The sequence below is a fragment of the Eptatretus burgeri genome, chromosome 8, assembly GCF_056783735.1.
Source record: "Eptatretus burgeri isolate ZD-2024b chromosome 8, Ebu_testis_v1, whole genome shotgun sequence".
Lineage (NCBI taxonomy): Eukaryota > Metazoa > Chordata > Myxini > Myxiniformes > Myxinidae > Eptatretus > Eptatretus burgeri.
In genome coordinates, this window is record NC_140968.1 from 74921194 (window position 1) to 74937569 (window position 16376).

The 16376-nt window shown below is 42.7% G+C and overlaps 1 protein-coding gene across 3 annotated transcripts in view; it reads right to left on the reverse strand.

Annotated features, from left to right (window-relative positions):
• Nucleotides 1-16299, reverse strand: part of LOC147022067 (copine-3-like) — a 48515-nt gene extending 32216 nt beyond the window's left edge. For 2 of the 3 annotated variants that reach the window (XM_085892636.1, XM_085892635.1), the window contains exons 1-5: nt 16105-16299; nt 11223-11418; nt 6618-6698; nt 5359-5457; nt 4613-4687 (exon numbers count right to left, since the gene is read on the reverse strand). In XM_085892636.1, coding sequence (XP_085748762.1) covers nt 4613-4687; nt 5359-5457; nt 6618-6698; nt 11223-11348 — 381 coding nt within the window. In that variant the 5' untranslated portion in view covers nt 11349-11418; nt 16105-16299. Of the gene's footprint in view, nt 1-4612; nt 4688-5358; nt 5458-6617; nt 6699-11222; nt 11419-12544; nt 12796-16104 lie in introns of all 3 variants that reach the window. The other variant, XM_085892637.1, reaches the window with a different exon arrangement.
• Nucleotides 16300-16376: the final 77 nt, after the last annotated feature.

The following is a 16376-nucleotide window of genomic DNA, read 5'->3' on the forward strand; positions in this document are numbered from 1 at the left end:
GTTAGCGCCTCTGGCTTTGGATGAATCGGGAGAGAGGTGTTGGCCAGTGCCTCTGATGGTGTGAAAGACTGACAAGGTTGGTTCCGTCCATTGGAACACTTCAGGGTGTTTACCAGTTGCGAGTAACTCGTTCAGTGGCTGCAGTGTAATAGCTGCATCTGGAATAAATCGATGGTAAAAGTTGACGAGGCCCAAAAACTCTCACAGTTTGCATTGAGATGAAGGTAATGGCAAAATCCCAAAAATTTGCACCTTCGCCTCGAGTGAACGGATGTCTGAGCAGTCAACGCAGTGACCGAGGAAAATTGAACCATTCCACAACACCGAATATACACTTTGTGGGATTGATGATGATGCTGAAATCCTGAAAACAGGTGAAGAGGAGACGAAGGTGTTTCTGATGTTCTTTTGAGGTTGTGCTAGTGATTAGAATATCATCTATATACACAGCAGAAGTGTCATCCACGGAGCACCTGATCGATAAAACATTGAAAGGTTTTTGCGGCACTGCATAGGCCGAATGGCATCCGAGGAATTTGAACAGGCCGAAAGGCAAGGTGACTGCTGTCTTCGGGATGTCATCTGGATCCACGGGAATCTGATGGTACGCATGCATGTCGACATTGGATGTGTGATCTGGTGTTTGATGGGATGGGTTGGCGCCGATGAGTACGTTATGGATGAGAAGTCATAAAGTACTTTCTGAAAAGGGCATGTGGGTGTGGATGCAAGACACATGATATTCAGCGGTGAAATGGTGGATGCTTTACTGAGAACAGCAAGCTGTGTTAAGGCATCCAATAGATGGCAATACTTGATACCTACGATGAGATTGACATTACGCAAAAAAAAATCCACATCCAGGATAAAATACGTGGTGTCGGCAATAGTAAATATCCATTGAAATGAGTGGCATAAACCCAAATCAAGCTGTAGGAGACGTTCTCCAAAAGTAGCAACAGCACTGTTGTTTGAGGCATGTAATGAATATTCCTGTCGATTTTTTCCATTCAGCAGCAGAAGGCGGCACAATGCTCACCTCTGCCCCGTATCCACAAGAAAACGAAGTCCACAAGGACGATCCACACGGAAGAGATTGACGTATGGCCCAGTTGAACTTGTCGCCAATAGCTTTAGGTCTCGTCGTTTCTCTGTGGCCGGTACGAGCAGTGTTCTACACTAATGAGCACTACCACTGAAGGTCACGTGGTACCAACACCAATCTGGAGCGTTCACGGAAAGTGAAGGTGAACAGCGGCTCGAGGTACGGTGTTTCTTTCTGTTCCTATAAGGGTTAGACGAAGACGGGCACGACTGGCATTGCAGAGCATGGAGCTCCAGGACGAGCTTCTTAAGGTCCGCCATGTCAGATTGTAGCTGTGCTACGTGCTGTGGTGGAGGTGTCGCATTTGCCATGGTCAGTGTAACGGTATCCATGATATGATAAGCCATATCTGCAGCGGCGGTTAGTGCCAACTCTACGTTCGGTGCAAGTATTATGCGGACATGTGGTGGTGAACGTTGCAAGAACAACTCACGAAGGAGCGACTTGTCAAAGGTGGCATGGCGGTCACCGAGAAGCTGCTGCATATGACGCAGTAGTTGTGCGGGTCTTCGATCTCCTAAGTCCTCAGCTTCAAGAAGTTGTTAAAAGCGACGGTGCTCAGAGGGGATCGTGCAATTTATGAGTGCGGCCTTCAAAATCATGTACGGGTTGCTCGTTGCAGATTGTCTTAAAATATCTCACACCTCTGTCGTATACTCTGGTGACAAGGAGCTTACAATGTATTTTAACCGTGTCAACTCGGTAGTAATGCTTTGGGTGTCCAATTGCGCTATGAATTGTGTAAACCACAGCTGCGGATCATTAGGCCAGAATGGCAGCAGTTTTATCGAAACAGCTGCCACCGATAAAGCTGGTTGAGCGACCGGGAAGAGCACGGCTGCTTGGTCGTTCCCAGTGACTGGTTTCACACCGGTGACTCCTTGTCCGTCCATTTAGATCAAGACAGGGTCACAAATATAGCATGAAAGAAAAGACGTCTGTGACGTTTGGATTCCAAGTGAATTCACTTTTTTCAAACCGCCACCGTCCGACCCACTCGTCGTCCTTACGGCTCACCCAGTACTGAAAATGCCCTGAAAAGCTAGAGCTCAAGTATATTTATATATTATAAAATCAAAGGCAAAATGATGCCTCCAAAAGATCAAGGGGAGGGGGGGGGAGAAGGGCATATGGGTGTGAACAAGCTGTACACAAGCTGAATAAAACACAGCAAGCAGAGGAAATGTAAAGCAGGAATTAAACAGAAAAAGGAACAAACCAACCAACAGATGTCTCTTAAAATGTTTCCACTTCCTCTTTCACATGTGTGGTTCTCTGTATTGTATCATAATGTACTACTCTTCTTCTTCCTCAATGAGACTTTCCTGAATCCCATGTCTAAAAAGTCCAACTGTTACAATGTTTCTTTACTCCATTCTCTTAATTCTCCTTCATTGCATCCCTCACGTAATGTCTTTAATCGGATCTCTGACTGAAAATATTTTTTAATCTCAGTTTGCAATGCATGTTCGTGCTCCATCAATCGTCCGTTTTTTTTCTAACTTCAGTGCCAATTCACCCCACCTCCTTAAATCTACCTTCTCCTAACTCCTCACCTGTTATACCCTCGACTTACCCCTCCCATTTGCCCCTCCATCCTACCCCCACTGTTAGCACCTCTTCACTATCTTCTGCTTTAGTATCAGCTCCTCCTCTGATGTCCCAAACGGTGTGGTGTTCTAACATTCATTCTCACTGAACAGATATCTCACTCTCAATCAGTACACTTCTCAACATCTCAAACATGCTCTTTCTTTCCTCTCATCACACCTCCCCCTCTTCCTAACCACTCAAATCTTGTACCTTCCCCTGCCCGCTCCCTTCTTCACCATATAATACTACTACCAAGTCTCATCCCTCTCCTCTCCCATCACTTTCCTGCCCCTTGGCCGTGCCTGTTCTAATCGTCTCCCCTCCCTCCCAAAGCTTCTCTCTCACCCCTCCCTCTCAAAGCAATCTTCACACTCTTCCCCCAAAAGCTTCCCTCTCACCTTTCTCAAAAACTCCCCCTCACCCTTCTCCCATCTCACCATTTTCCCTCCAATCTCCTCCCTCACTCCCCATTCTCAAAGTTGCCACCACTCACATCCACAAACCTGCCTCCTTCCCCTGCCCTCTCTCTGCTATCTCATCCTTCCACCTCCTCCACTCTTCAACTTCCCTCTGCCCCTCTCTTTTTACTCCCCACTGTGCCTCATCGAATCACCACCGAGCCTTTTCTCCTCCTCATCCGGCCCTCTCCCCTCGCTCCTCTGCAATCCCCCACACTTTGTCAACAACTCTCCTTACCTCCCCCCTCCTCCCTTGTCCTCCCCTCCCCCTCCTCTCCCATCCCCTGCACCCAAAGCCTCCTCCCCTCCCTCTTCCATAACAGTGTGGATCTCAAATATCCGGGGCTTTTGCTCAAACCTGACAGATCTTTCCATACAATTTGCCAGTGACAAACCAGACATAATGTACTTAACAGAAACTTTCCTCCTTCAAGACGTCTCTGACTCCCTAGTATCTCTCCCTGGTTGCTCCCTTCTCCGGTATGAGAGACCTGAGCCTCTTCCTAGCGACGGAGTTGCTCTCTTCATCAAAAACTCCATTCCTCACTCTCCATGCACTGTCCTCACTCCCCCACACCCCCAGGAATACCTCTGGCTACGGCTTCTCCTACACTGTTCTATTCACCCTCTCATTTACTCAAGGTCATCTGCCATCTGCTGGGAAATCAGCAAATGTTACCACTCTGCATAAAAAAGGTGCAAAAACAGATCCCTACAACTATAGACCAATCAGCCTTCTCCAAATCATCAGTAAGGTTATGGAATCCAACATCGCTTCAGACATTAAATCCTGCTTCTTCTCTTCTTCTTCTGCTCACCTTCACCCTTTCATTCCTCTTTGTTCCCACCTTTGAAACAAACTCCCACACTCTCTTCAATCCCACTCTTCCCTCAAGGTATTCAACACAGCTGTTCATCATCTCTTATCTTCCCTCATCCAAAACCATGATTTTTTCTACCCCCGCTAATCCACCCCAAACTCATCTCCTTCAAATCACACATATGATGGAAGAATGAAAACAGGAGCGGTTCGAGGGAAGGTTCATAGAAATACACAATGTTCCTGACGAAGCCATCAATTGGCTTTCATGCTCGGAGTTCGAGTTGTAATTGCTTAGTCTATGGGTCATACGAGAGATGAATATCAAAAGCCTGAAGCTGCTCTCGCAGGCAAAACTGCAAGTACAGCAGTGTGTTGATGAGATTAAATTGAGGAACAAGACACTGCCTTGGGGCACTCCAGCCTTGACAGGGAGACGAGATGAGAGAATCCCATTAAAAGAGCCACACTTTTTTGGCGGACTTTGGTTGAAGAGACACTACACATTGATCCAGTAGAAGTCTTTCGCTTTGTCTTACCTGTCCATGATAGTATCTTAGAGATGATTGGGACATGACACTAAACAAACAACCAAATAATCTATATCGTGCCTATTTTGAGCGAGCAATCCCATACCGTGATGACTCCCTTCCCAGCTGGCTTGCCGTTCTTCAGGAGAAGAGGACGCATTAGCTTTTTACTGGAAACAATCTGCACACCATTCAAACAGAAAGCAAATCATATTGACATTGGACACATATTATGGCAATCCCAATGCATTGCATCAAACAATTACATAACTAATTGAGTTTTTAGAGTCAAGTTAGTTCAAACTCGATCCAAAGTTTCGAGAGCTGAACATATGGCAACAGAAGTTAGTCCTTCAAAGTTTGGACAAGTTTATCTATCTCGGACCATGGACTTGTATTGCAGATACATCTGTGTGAACAAAGGAAAAGCATTTTGTTCAGCATAACGGTAAGTTTATACTTCGCCACTTGCCGTCCGACTGTATTAAATATTTAAGTAAATGCCAAAGCCTGAATGTGGATAAAAACGATTGGGAATTAATACATAGGATCTGTATGAACAGAGGATGACATTAATTCACCTGAAGTTGCTAAAAATAAAAGGTCGGGGTTAATCATAAACTCTAAAAGAGGAGTGCATGCCACAGAGAGACAATAGTCTGACTTCGTTAATCTGCGAAATGCAATGCGGTTGCTATGGCTGTGAGTGAGTACATCACAGCAACATAAATTGCACAAGCAAGTAGCGACTGTCATACATTTTTCATCAAATTCATGTTTTCAGAGGAAAAACATTTTGGTTGTCACCAAATAGCAGTCACACTCACAAAGGTGGCAAGAGGTTGAAAGTACCTGGCCCAGTGTGCACTCCATTGCCCCCAGGAAGTCATCATCTTTGAGATCCACACTCTTGTTATCTATATCGTAAAGTGCAAGACGCACTTTCTGGACCTGCAGATTGCACAAGTATTTTAAAATTAATTAACCTTGTCTCTTTTGACTACAATATGAAGCAGAAAGGCAATGTGTCATAAACACAATCATTGGGTAAACAGAACTGAGATTGAACTATCGATGAAAACAATTCCTTTACACTTCATCAATTATTGCTTCAAGCTTCTACAAACACTCTGCTGGTTACAACAGAACTTGATTACTCTTGTAGCGTAGCCACAAACTGGCACCCTGACTACAATGTTAATACCATTACATAACCGCAAACTTCTTACAAACTGCATTTACATCTCCAATAACAGTATTCTATAATTATCTGCATTTGTGATTGGTTAGTCTAACTTAATACAAAAAAGAAGTAGGAAACACAACTGAAGCTGGAAGAACGCTCTAAAATTGTATAGGAACTTCATATACTTTTAGCTCGACAATAATCTGGAGGCAGTGATGCAGGGATTGTTATGTAACAGGAATACTGTTAGCTACTCTCAAAACCAACATCATCCCCATCTTGTTTAAAACCTTTTTTACACTGTACTCTGTCATCCCTACATTGCTTTTTAAATTTAGCATAATTTTTTGTATTCACTTGTCACAATTATGAAACCAGTATTAATGTGCAGATTCCCATTTGTTATTTAGCCTCGAGCAAGACATGAATCATTTAAACAAAAAAAAACGTGACTGAGTTTCAAACAGCCAGCCACCCCTTCCTCTTTTTTAATCATTTTCACTTACACTTTTCATCATCACCTTTTTATGGTTGTGTAATATCATCCACACCATGCACTGTAACACGTGCTCCTCTCCTCCCAACTTCCTGTACCTCTTCTTTACATTTGGATATCAATTAGATAAGCATCCACTTATCATTATATGTTTCTGCTATGTTGGTTTCTGTCCCTGGACACTTTGATGAAAGAAAAAGAAAATTAAAAACCTGGAGAAAATGCAACATTGCTTTTAAAGAATTTTCAGTGTATGTCTGAATTCTGAGCTGTTTTTCATCTTTTAAAGAACTTAACATGATATTAAAAGCCTTCCATGAATCATAAGCAAAGTAATAAAACCCTTTGGTGAATAATGCTGCAGATATTCTACTTAATTTGCAAGTGAACAAAAGACAAGCTTCAAAAAGGTGTTACCGGACTCATCACCTGCTCAAAGAAGTAATCTATTTTGAAGTGCTTGGCGAAGCTTGGACTTTGGCAATTTTTCACTCGCTCGGTGCGGTCAGCCTGAACACAAGCAATGCATATCATGCATAAAAGAAGCATTCAATAATTAAATAAAAAGAAATAAAATTACTATATATATATATATATATATATATATCAGGGCATCTCAATAAAATGTACATTAATGATAATATTACAGAAAGATGAGAGAGTGAGAGAGTGAGAGAGTGAGAGAGTGAGAGAGTGAGAGAGTGAGAGAGTGAGAGAGTGAGAGAGTGAGAGAGTGAGAGAGTGAGAGAGTGAGAGAGTGAGAGAGTGAGAGAGTGAGATATATATATATATATATATATATATATATATATATATATATATATATATATATATATATATATATATATATATATATATAATGTTGAGCACTACTCATACCTAACAAACAGCATTAGCATGTGATGAACTGATTGCACATCAGTTAGCTGTTACCGATAAGGCACTGCAAAATGATAAAATAGTATCGTTTTAGATAAACTGAAAAAGTCTGCAGACGTTTCATTGTGTACGATCACGAGAGGATTGGGGTCATGTTGAAAAGTAATGCCTCCTATTCCTTTTCTCCAAAACAGGTAAATATATTCAAATGAAACAAAGTGCAGTCTGCACATCAGTTCTTCCCTCCACTGGGTGCGAAGTCTCGTGATTCTGACACGAGATGTCTCAGTCGTACGTTATTCAAGATGGCAGAGAGCAGCATGACATTTTCAGTGTGCAGTTATGCAGTTATTGTTTCGCATTGTGCAGTTATCGTGTTTCTAATAGCAGAGAATGTGCCTCCTATTGAATGAAAGTTGTGGATGATGTTGATGATGATTGCATTGATGTGAGTATCGTACATCATACTAAAGACAGTGGTGCTGGAGAAATCATCACTATACAGTGCACAACTTTCATTCACTGATGAATGTCAATAAGAGGCACGTTCTTTGCTGTTTCAAACTCAATAATTGGACGCTGTTTTAACTGCAATGAAAACGTTGTGCTGCCCTCTCAACTAACGTACCACTGACATATCTAGTGTCAGAATCATGAGATTTGGATGCAGTAGCTGGAACAGATGCGTGGAATGCACTTTGTTTCATTCAAATATCTTTACCTGTTTTGGACAAAAAGAAGGGGAGGCACATGCAGTATACAGCGCCTTCATAAAATATTCACACCCATTTACTTTTTCACATTTTGTTGTGTTCCAGCATGAGGAGGCATAGATCTCAGGAAGGGTATAAAACAATTTCTAGAGTGTTGAAAGTTCCCAAAAGTACAGTGAGCTTCATCATTAGGAAATGGAAAGAATATGGAACGACCCAGACTCTTCCTAGAGCTAGACGTCCGACTAAACTGAGCAACCGGGCAAGAAGGAGCTTGGTCAGGGAGGTGACCAAGAACCCAGTGACCACCCTGACAGAACTACAGAGTTCCTTGGCTGAGATAAGATGAACCTGCCGGAAGGACAACAATCTCTGCAGCACTTCACAAATCTAGGTTTTATGGGAGAGTGGCCAGACGGAAGCAACTCCTGAGAAAAAGGCACAAGACAGCACATTTGCAAAAAGGCCCATGAAAGGCTCTGAGAGAATGAGGCAAAAGATTCTGTGGTCTGATGAGACAAAATTGTTGAGGAGAACCTCCTTCAGAGTGCAAAAGACCTTCGACTGTGGTGAATGACAATGACCCAAAGCATTCAGCCAAAGCAATACTGGAATGGCTTCAGAACAAGAACATGAAAGTTCTTGAGTGGCCCAGCCAAAGCCCAGAGTTGATCCTCGGGTCCGGCAATATATCGATATACTGGTTATGTTGATATAATCTTTCATATTGATATACCGGTATTCCGAAAAAAATCAATATGGAAAAAAAAACGGTGCATCACCAACAAATCGAATAAAGGTGTTTACAATCCTTAAATACTGCACATGATTTAAAAACCTTTGTTACACGCGGTGTCTCGGCTAAACATGGAACAGGAACAGTGAAACGTATGACGTCAAGACGTGACAGGGAGTAAGTACAGTATGTTTTAACTTTTAACCCTCAGCATCCGAGCAACCAGACAAGCAATCGCGTTTTTCTTTGCCCTCATGGCTGGTTTTAAAGTAATTGCCAATTGGTTATTATTATATGAATCGGGTGTGCTTTAGAAATCCTGTGCCGAGGAAGTGATCTGTGATACTGGTATGAAAGTGATAACGGTACGAAAGTGATATGGGTTCTACGATAGAAAAGAAATGTACAAAAAGAACAGCGTTCTGCGATAGTCATACCGGTACGGCTATGGCGATGGATTCTGACCTGTGTCAATAACCAATACTGATCTCGCTTTTTTGGAATCTGCGTTAAAAAATATATATTTTTTTAATATCAATATACCGGAAAATACCAGTATGACCCCACCGGTATATCGATATCGAAAAAAAATCGATATCGACGGAGCCCACTAAAATCCTATTGAGAATCTGTGGAAAGACTCGAAGATTGATGTTCTCTGACTCTCCCAATCCAACTTGACAGAGCTTGAGCAAATCTGCAAGGAAGAATGTGAGAAAATCCCCAAATCCAGATGTGCAAAGCTGATCCAGACATACCCAAGAAGACTTGAAGCTGTAATCGCTGCCAAAGGTGCTTCTACAAAGTACTGACACAGGGGGCTGAATACTTATTGACACAAGACATTTCAGATTTTCATTCTTAATTCATTTGCAAAATTTATGAAAACATGTTTTCACTTTGTCATTATAAGGTATTTTGTGTAGATGAGTGACAATTTTTTTTAATCTAATTAATTTCAAATTCAGGCTGTAACACAAAATGTGAAAAAAGTCGAGGGGTGTGAATACTTCAGGAAGAAAATAATGACCGTTTTTACAGCCATTTTTCCCTGGTGTGCAGGGGTTAGGCTTTTTTTTCTTGAGGCAATGTTTTTTTATGGCCGGATGCCCTTCCTGACGCCAACCCTGGTCGCCTCTTACGACACACAGGGATATGGTATACCTATTTTAACCGGGGCATACACCGGGACCAGTACACTGGTACTCACTTCGCCGACCTCAGATGGATGACAAGCTGAGTCAACCCCCTGGTGTTAATTCAGCAGCCAACGGGGCTTGAACTCAGGACCCTGAGATCCCAAGCCACCACCCTAACCACTAAGCCAACACCAGGCTTGAATACTTCAGGAAGGGACTGTGTATATATATATATATATATAAATAAAACGCAGTGTGTGTGTGTGTGTGTGTGTCTCCTTTAGGTATGCCACTGATGCAATATCCAGGTGTGCTGATCCAGGTGTGTGCGCCGCTGATCCAGGTGTTCCATTGATGCAATATCCAGGTGTGCTGATCCAGGTGTGTCGCAGATGTTCCCTGTTACCAGTAAGCTGGTACTCATTTTGCCGACCTCAGAAGGATGACAGGCTCAGTTAACCCACCTGGTGTCACAGGCAACCCGAGGATTTTAAGCCAGCCACCTTAACCATGAAGCCAACACCAAGCCTGTTTCAGTCATGATCCGCAAACTTCCTCAGGCCCATAATCCAGCTTGAACACACGGCATCCATTTTCGCAACTCATTTCCAGACACGTGCCAATGCACGGAATCTTTAAGAGTGTTAGGACAATTACCATGGCATCATCATTGGTCTGTTTCTTGCATCGTTCACATTCCTGTTCTCTCTTCTCCTCCATATTCAAAAAATGTGATTAAATCAATTTTAAAATTCAACACAATAAAACCTTTTGAAAATATAATTGAAATTGAAGATAGGGGACAAGTGCATATCAATGGTCATTATGAATAGGTAGCTGGTTCTGTTGCTGGTCTCCTAATGTCTGCATTATCTTCAACATACATTTGTCTTTCAAAGCAACAACAAAATGTATCTTATTATTGAGGGCAAATGCGAAAATTTGATATAATCTCTCGTTGTACTTATGGATCCTGTCTGTGGGCTGGCAAAATAGCTCGGAAGTATGCTTTCTCACCTCTGAGCTGTCGAGCCTGGGTTTACATTTCGGCACAGCTATAAACCACAATCCTGGTGTTTTCGTAGGCAGGGTGAGGCATCTATGTATGTGTGTGTCCATCAGACACAGTATGTGTGCTGTCCATCAGAAGGACGTTCAACTAGGTGTCCTGCTTGCTAGCATGAGTTGGTGAATTCAAAACATCTCAGTGTCGTTTGCAAAGAGTAGGCGAGTTATCGCCTCCACCCTGGCCAAATTTCTGCTCTTACGTAAAGGGGGCACTGCATCAATGGCACCACTGTGCTCCCACCAATGATGCCAATCTGTAGCCAGGTGCGACAAACGAAACAACAATATCCTGTCTGTGATACATGTCATTTGTTGTTATTACAATAATTTAAATCGTGGAGTCGATACGAGTACTATTTTAATAAAACATTTCTTCTCAATATTAAGGACGATGATGATAATAGTAATAGTAATAATAATTATATTAATAATAAAAATAACAATAAAGGGGAAATAAAAATTTGCTTTTATAAACAGACTTCCATTTCCAATGACAAACCTCGATCCAAACTCCACTTGCATCTGTCATGAGCACGCAGAGGGGGTCGGACTTTGAAGTGGCATCGGTGTCCAGGAGGTTGTCACAGGCAACGGTAAGGTCCACGTGTGTCATACAGTGCGCCATTGCTACTCAAAATCCTTGTTGTCAGACGTTCTCCAATAATTTTGCTTTTCCTTCACTCCTGCACACTCTCCTGCAGCAGATTGCAAAGCTTCACATCAGCTTTTCTCAAGTACAATGTATTATTTACAACTAGCAGGAACCCACAGAACATCTGCACAATGTAAAAATGTGACTTCAAGTCCTCAACTCCCCCCTCCCAAAACCCAAGTCCACAACCTCCTCCTCCCAGCCCAAAGGCTTCAATCCCTTCCCACTCCAAGCCTTTAAATCCACTCCACTCCCACACCACAACAATAACTCAACCCCCCCTCACACAATCAAAATTCAACTCCCTCCCCCAAAATCTCAACCTCCCCCTCATCTTTGCTTCCACCTCCTCCTAACTCCAACTCTCTGTCCTCCCTCCCCCAACCTCACCCCCTCCTCACACTTGCAAAGGCAAAAGGGGATTCCCACATCGATCATTACATATTTCTTCATTACCTCATCAAAACAGTGGAATATTTAACTATTTCCCCTCCCCTATCATGCAATCACCAACTCCACAGAACTTGTGATTGAAACAGCAACAGCATGGCTCCTACATGTCATGGCCCATCACGGTCACCTGTCCAACTCCCAATCCCGCAAGATATGCGGAAACCCTGTGGAATTGCAACTATCAAATGACCATGAGCAGCCTTATTGTGACAATAAACGACCCTAAACGAAATATCTTCTTATTGATTCATATATACACATTGGTAAAGTAAATAATGACAAATGATTCCTTCAACAATCCCATGACAGAGACCTTTATAATGACATTGGGTTTATGGTACGGTAGCTTGTCGAGTCGTTTGTCGAGAAAATAGTCAGAAATAATAGCAAGGACCTACGGGACCTACGCGGTAAAAGCCCTTGCTCGAGAGAATGCCATATTAGTTATGTGGGAGGTGTTGCCTCCCATGTGGGAGGTATTTGGGAGGGAGCAACAGACTGCTGCCTCGATTGTTCCTGGAAAAAAAAAATCCAGGTTTGAAGAAAAAACATACCCAATGTGCCTACGTGTATATATATATATATATATATATATATATATATATATATATATATATATATATATATATATATATATATATATAACTCTGATAGATTCCAATTGCACTGGCCCATAGGCTGACATCAGAGGTCTTAAGTCTGAGGCCTATACTTACTGTGGTCTTCACAAAGCCCGTGACACTTATCGGCTTCGACCTTTTGATATTTGATGAAGCTTTTAACAGTCGCTTTGGTCATTTTACACTGATGGGACAATTCATAGGGAGAGCACGGTGATCGTGAATATGACTGCTCCCAAGATGTCTTTCACTTTGCATATCGCAAAAATGGTGGCCGCATGATTTTTTTCAGATTGCAATTGTGGATGGAGTCAAGCAAGCTGTCCAACCAATGGGTGGTGTTACACCTATGGGGTGGTCAGGCAAGAAAAGAGTGTTACACACAGACAAGCATATTATTATAATATAAAGATCAATATTAAACCTTTCAACAAAGTGTGCAACAAAATATAATCATCTTGGAACAATAGATTTTTCCTGTTAACCCTTTGAATGTCTGTGACAGCAAAAAAAATAAAAGACTCATCTTTTCAAAGAGGGCCCAGATCAACCAGAACGGTAAGCTGTGGATTCCTTGCCTTTGCAGGTGAATTGCATAAGCACCTGATTGACCGTAGAAAGCGGAATGCCAAGGTTCTGAGCTATCTGATGCTGGCTGAACTCCACCTTCCCAATGGCCAACAATTTGTCCTCTTTGAAAATCGGAAAGTTTGTGTGCTCCCTGGGTTCGAGGCATAGTTAATCGTCATACAAGAAATTGAAGGTGTGTATTTACACTTCTGTCACATCTCTTTCGTAGTATTTGTGTTTTTAAAGCTTGAATTACATTATACGTATGTAAATGACTTCAGAACCATTTAGTCATATACACAAGAAACAAATGAAACACTTGAAGGTAAATTATACCACCACGTCTTGGACTGTAAATAGAGACACTTTCTGCCAAACATTGGATGTAAACAGTGAGGTTGTCCACATGGTTTGGAAGCAAGTGGCGAAGTCGTGTACATTCAGAACAAACCTTGAAAAGTATGAATGGAAGGAAGTCTTACAAACTTTCCAACAAAATGGACCACCAGACAATTCCAAGGTTTGTTGCAATATTGTTTTCAGCAAGTTTTACAAATAGGCTTGACCAAACTCATTGCACTGCAGACAAGGTCCAACGCGATGATGTAGAGGTAGCACACATGCCTTTAGGCTGTTTACATCGGGTTCAATTGCAGACCTGACTATAAACTGACGGGGCATTGGATTGCAAAGTTGTGCTCTCCCTTTGGATGGATGTGAAACTGTCTGCTAGCAGTAGTTGGTGGACATTAAAGATCCCATGGCATTCGTCACAAAGTGGAAGAGAATTCTCGCTGGAACCATGAACAAGTCTCAAATTCATGACCAAGTCATCCTCGGTTTAATATCAGGTCAGGACAGCCAGTTCGTGAAAGACTTTGGGCAAATACGTTCCCTGCTGACTGCACAAGGTGGGAATAATTGGAGCCGTTAAAGCCGTACTAGTAATAGACACTGTTATGTACACAAATTTAATGTATTTCCTTGACAGTAATGGTTTTTGCAATTTTTTTTTTATTTTTTGGGACAGTAACATCCCATTCTTAAAATCACAAAGTCTCCCTGCCCCCTCCACATTTTTTAATATAGTTTACAATTATTGTTTTTCCTTTATATGTACAAGGTGAAGAGCTGTTTATATGTGGAAGAGCTGGAACATTGAATGAATCAGGATGCAACAGAAAAAAACGAGAAGGGCACTCAGTAGAGCGCATACCTCCGCCACGTAATGCATGATCCATGAGAACATAACAGGCCTGACACATTTTTGAAATATCATGCTTTATATCGTTTTTGGCCCGAGCTCTCAATTGTGAAGATCACTTTAAAAATTAAATAAATATCGTATCCAGATCCGGATTCAGATCTTCACCAGAATGGAGTTAATTCTTCCTTGTCACACATCCAACCTGTCCCCCAAGTTTCGTCCGAATCCGTCCACAACTTTTTGAGATATCGTGCTATATATTATTTTTGGCCCCATCTCTCAATGGTGAAGAGAGAGGAGATTGGGACCATACTGTGTGCAGAGCGTCGGTGCCGTTTAAGCAGTCTCCTGGGCTATTGGACACAATCCTGGACGGGTCGCCACTATTACAGAGTATACCAGCATGCTGGCACTCATTTTGCCGACCTCGGAAGGATGACCGGCCGGGTTAACCCCACCTGGTATTAATTCAACAGCTGAGCAGGATTTGAACTCAGGACCCTAGGATCCAAAGCCCACCACTCGAGCCATTAAGCCAACACTAGGGATGATAGTGAAGAATCAATTTTTAAAATTCTAGTTGTCGGATCCGGATCCAGATCTTCACCAAAATCTAATCACTTCGTCCTCGTCACACACGGAACCTGTCCACAAAATTTCATCCGCATCCATGCACAACTTTTTGAGATATCCTGTACACAAAGACAGACAGAGAGACAGAGAGATGGGAAACACCACCAGCAGGGTTGAAGGACACAATAGAGGGAGACTTGGACAAACAATGGGCGTGGGCAGTGATGAAGAGTTGGGGAGGATGCACAAGATGGATGTACAGACGAGGAGGGAAAACTGGAAGGACGAGGGATATGGGTGGGGGGGGGGGGTTGACGAGGGTAGAAAAGTTTGTGGTGTTGGATTGGGGACTATCTGAGATGGTGGTGGTGAGCAGCCGTCTTGAAGACATCGGAGGGAAGAATGAGATTGAAGAGAATGTGCAAGTTTGTTCCAGGTGCAGGAAAGAGAGGAATGAATGAGATTGACTTTTGAAGCCGTCATCAGGACCTGCCAGGGGATGAAATTACAATGTTGTTGTGCAGGTCGTTTCGAGGTAAGCACAAACACGACAAACGAGAAAAAAAAATCAATCCGAGGGGAAGGTTTTCCAAAACGGTTAAACAGGTACACCTGGACGGATGGGGTTTTTATTATATTTAAACCGGTTTAATCAATTCATTCGAATAACCGTTCCACCTCAGGATAGGTATGATCGACGTGTTGCAAAGCTTCACGGCACCACCTGCACGCACGGACAGGTACACCTGCACACACAGACAGGTAAACATGCACACACAGACAGGTACACCTGCACGCACAGACAGGTACACCTGCACGTACAGACAGGTAAACATGCACACACAGACAGGTACACCTGCACACACAGACAGGTACACCTGCACACACAGACAGGTAAACATGCACGCACAGACAGGTACACCTGCACGCACAGACAGGTACACCTGCACGTACAGACAGGTACACCTGCACGTACAGACAGGTACACCTGCACGCACAGACAGGTAAATCTGCACGCACAGACAGGTAAATCTGCACGCACAGACAGGTACACCTGCACATACAGACAGGTAAATCTGCACGCACAGACAGGTACACCTGCACATACAGACAGGTACACCTGCACGCACAGACAGGTAAATCTGCATTTGAACTTTAAAAAGTATAAACGTGCTTCATGAACGGTTTGGTTTGCTGTCGAAGTCTCCGTCCAACACGAGAAATATTAACAACGCACACCGTCACCACACCGTCACCACACCGATAAACAGGTAATCTCTTCACGATGTCGGGATGAAATCCTCACCTTTGTGTGGAACAAAGAATGAGATTATCGAGAGATTAGAGACCAATGTAACAGCAACTCGAACTGTAATGGAATTGTTGGTTTTGGGTGTGTTCAACAGTTGAAAAAAGGGTGTGTCCTCACTCCTCCTACTCCTACTCCTTCTCCTTCCTTCCTTCCTTACAGTTGAAAATGCGTTCACAAGGCGAGTAACAATGTGTATACACGAGTGAAACATCTTAAACGTTATAATACATTAATTCAAATGACGTTTAATAATAAAAATTTGCGAT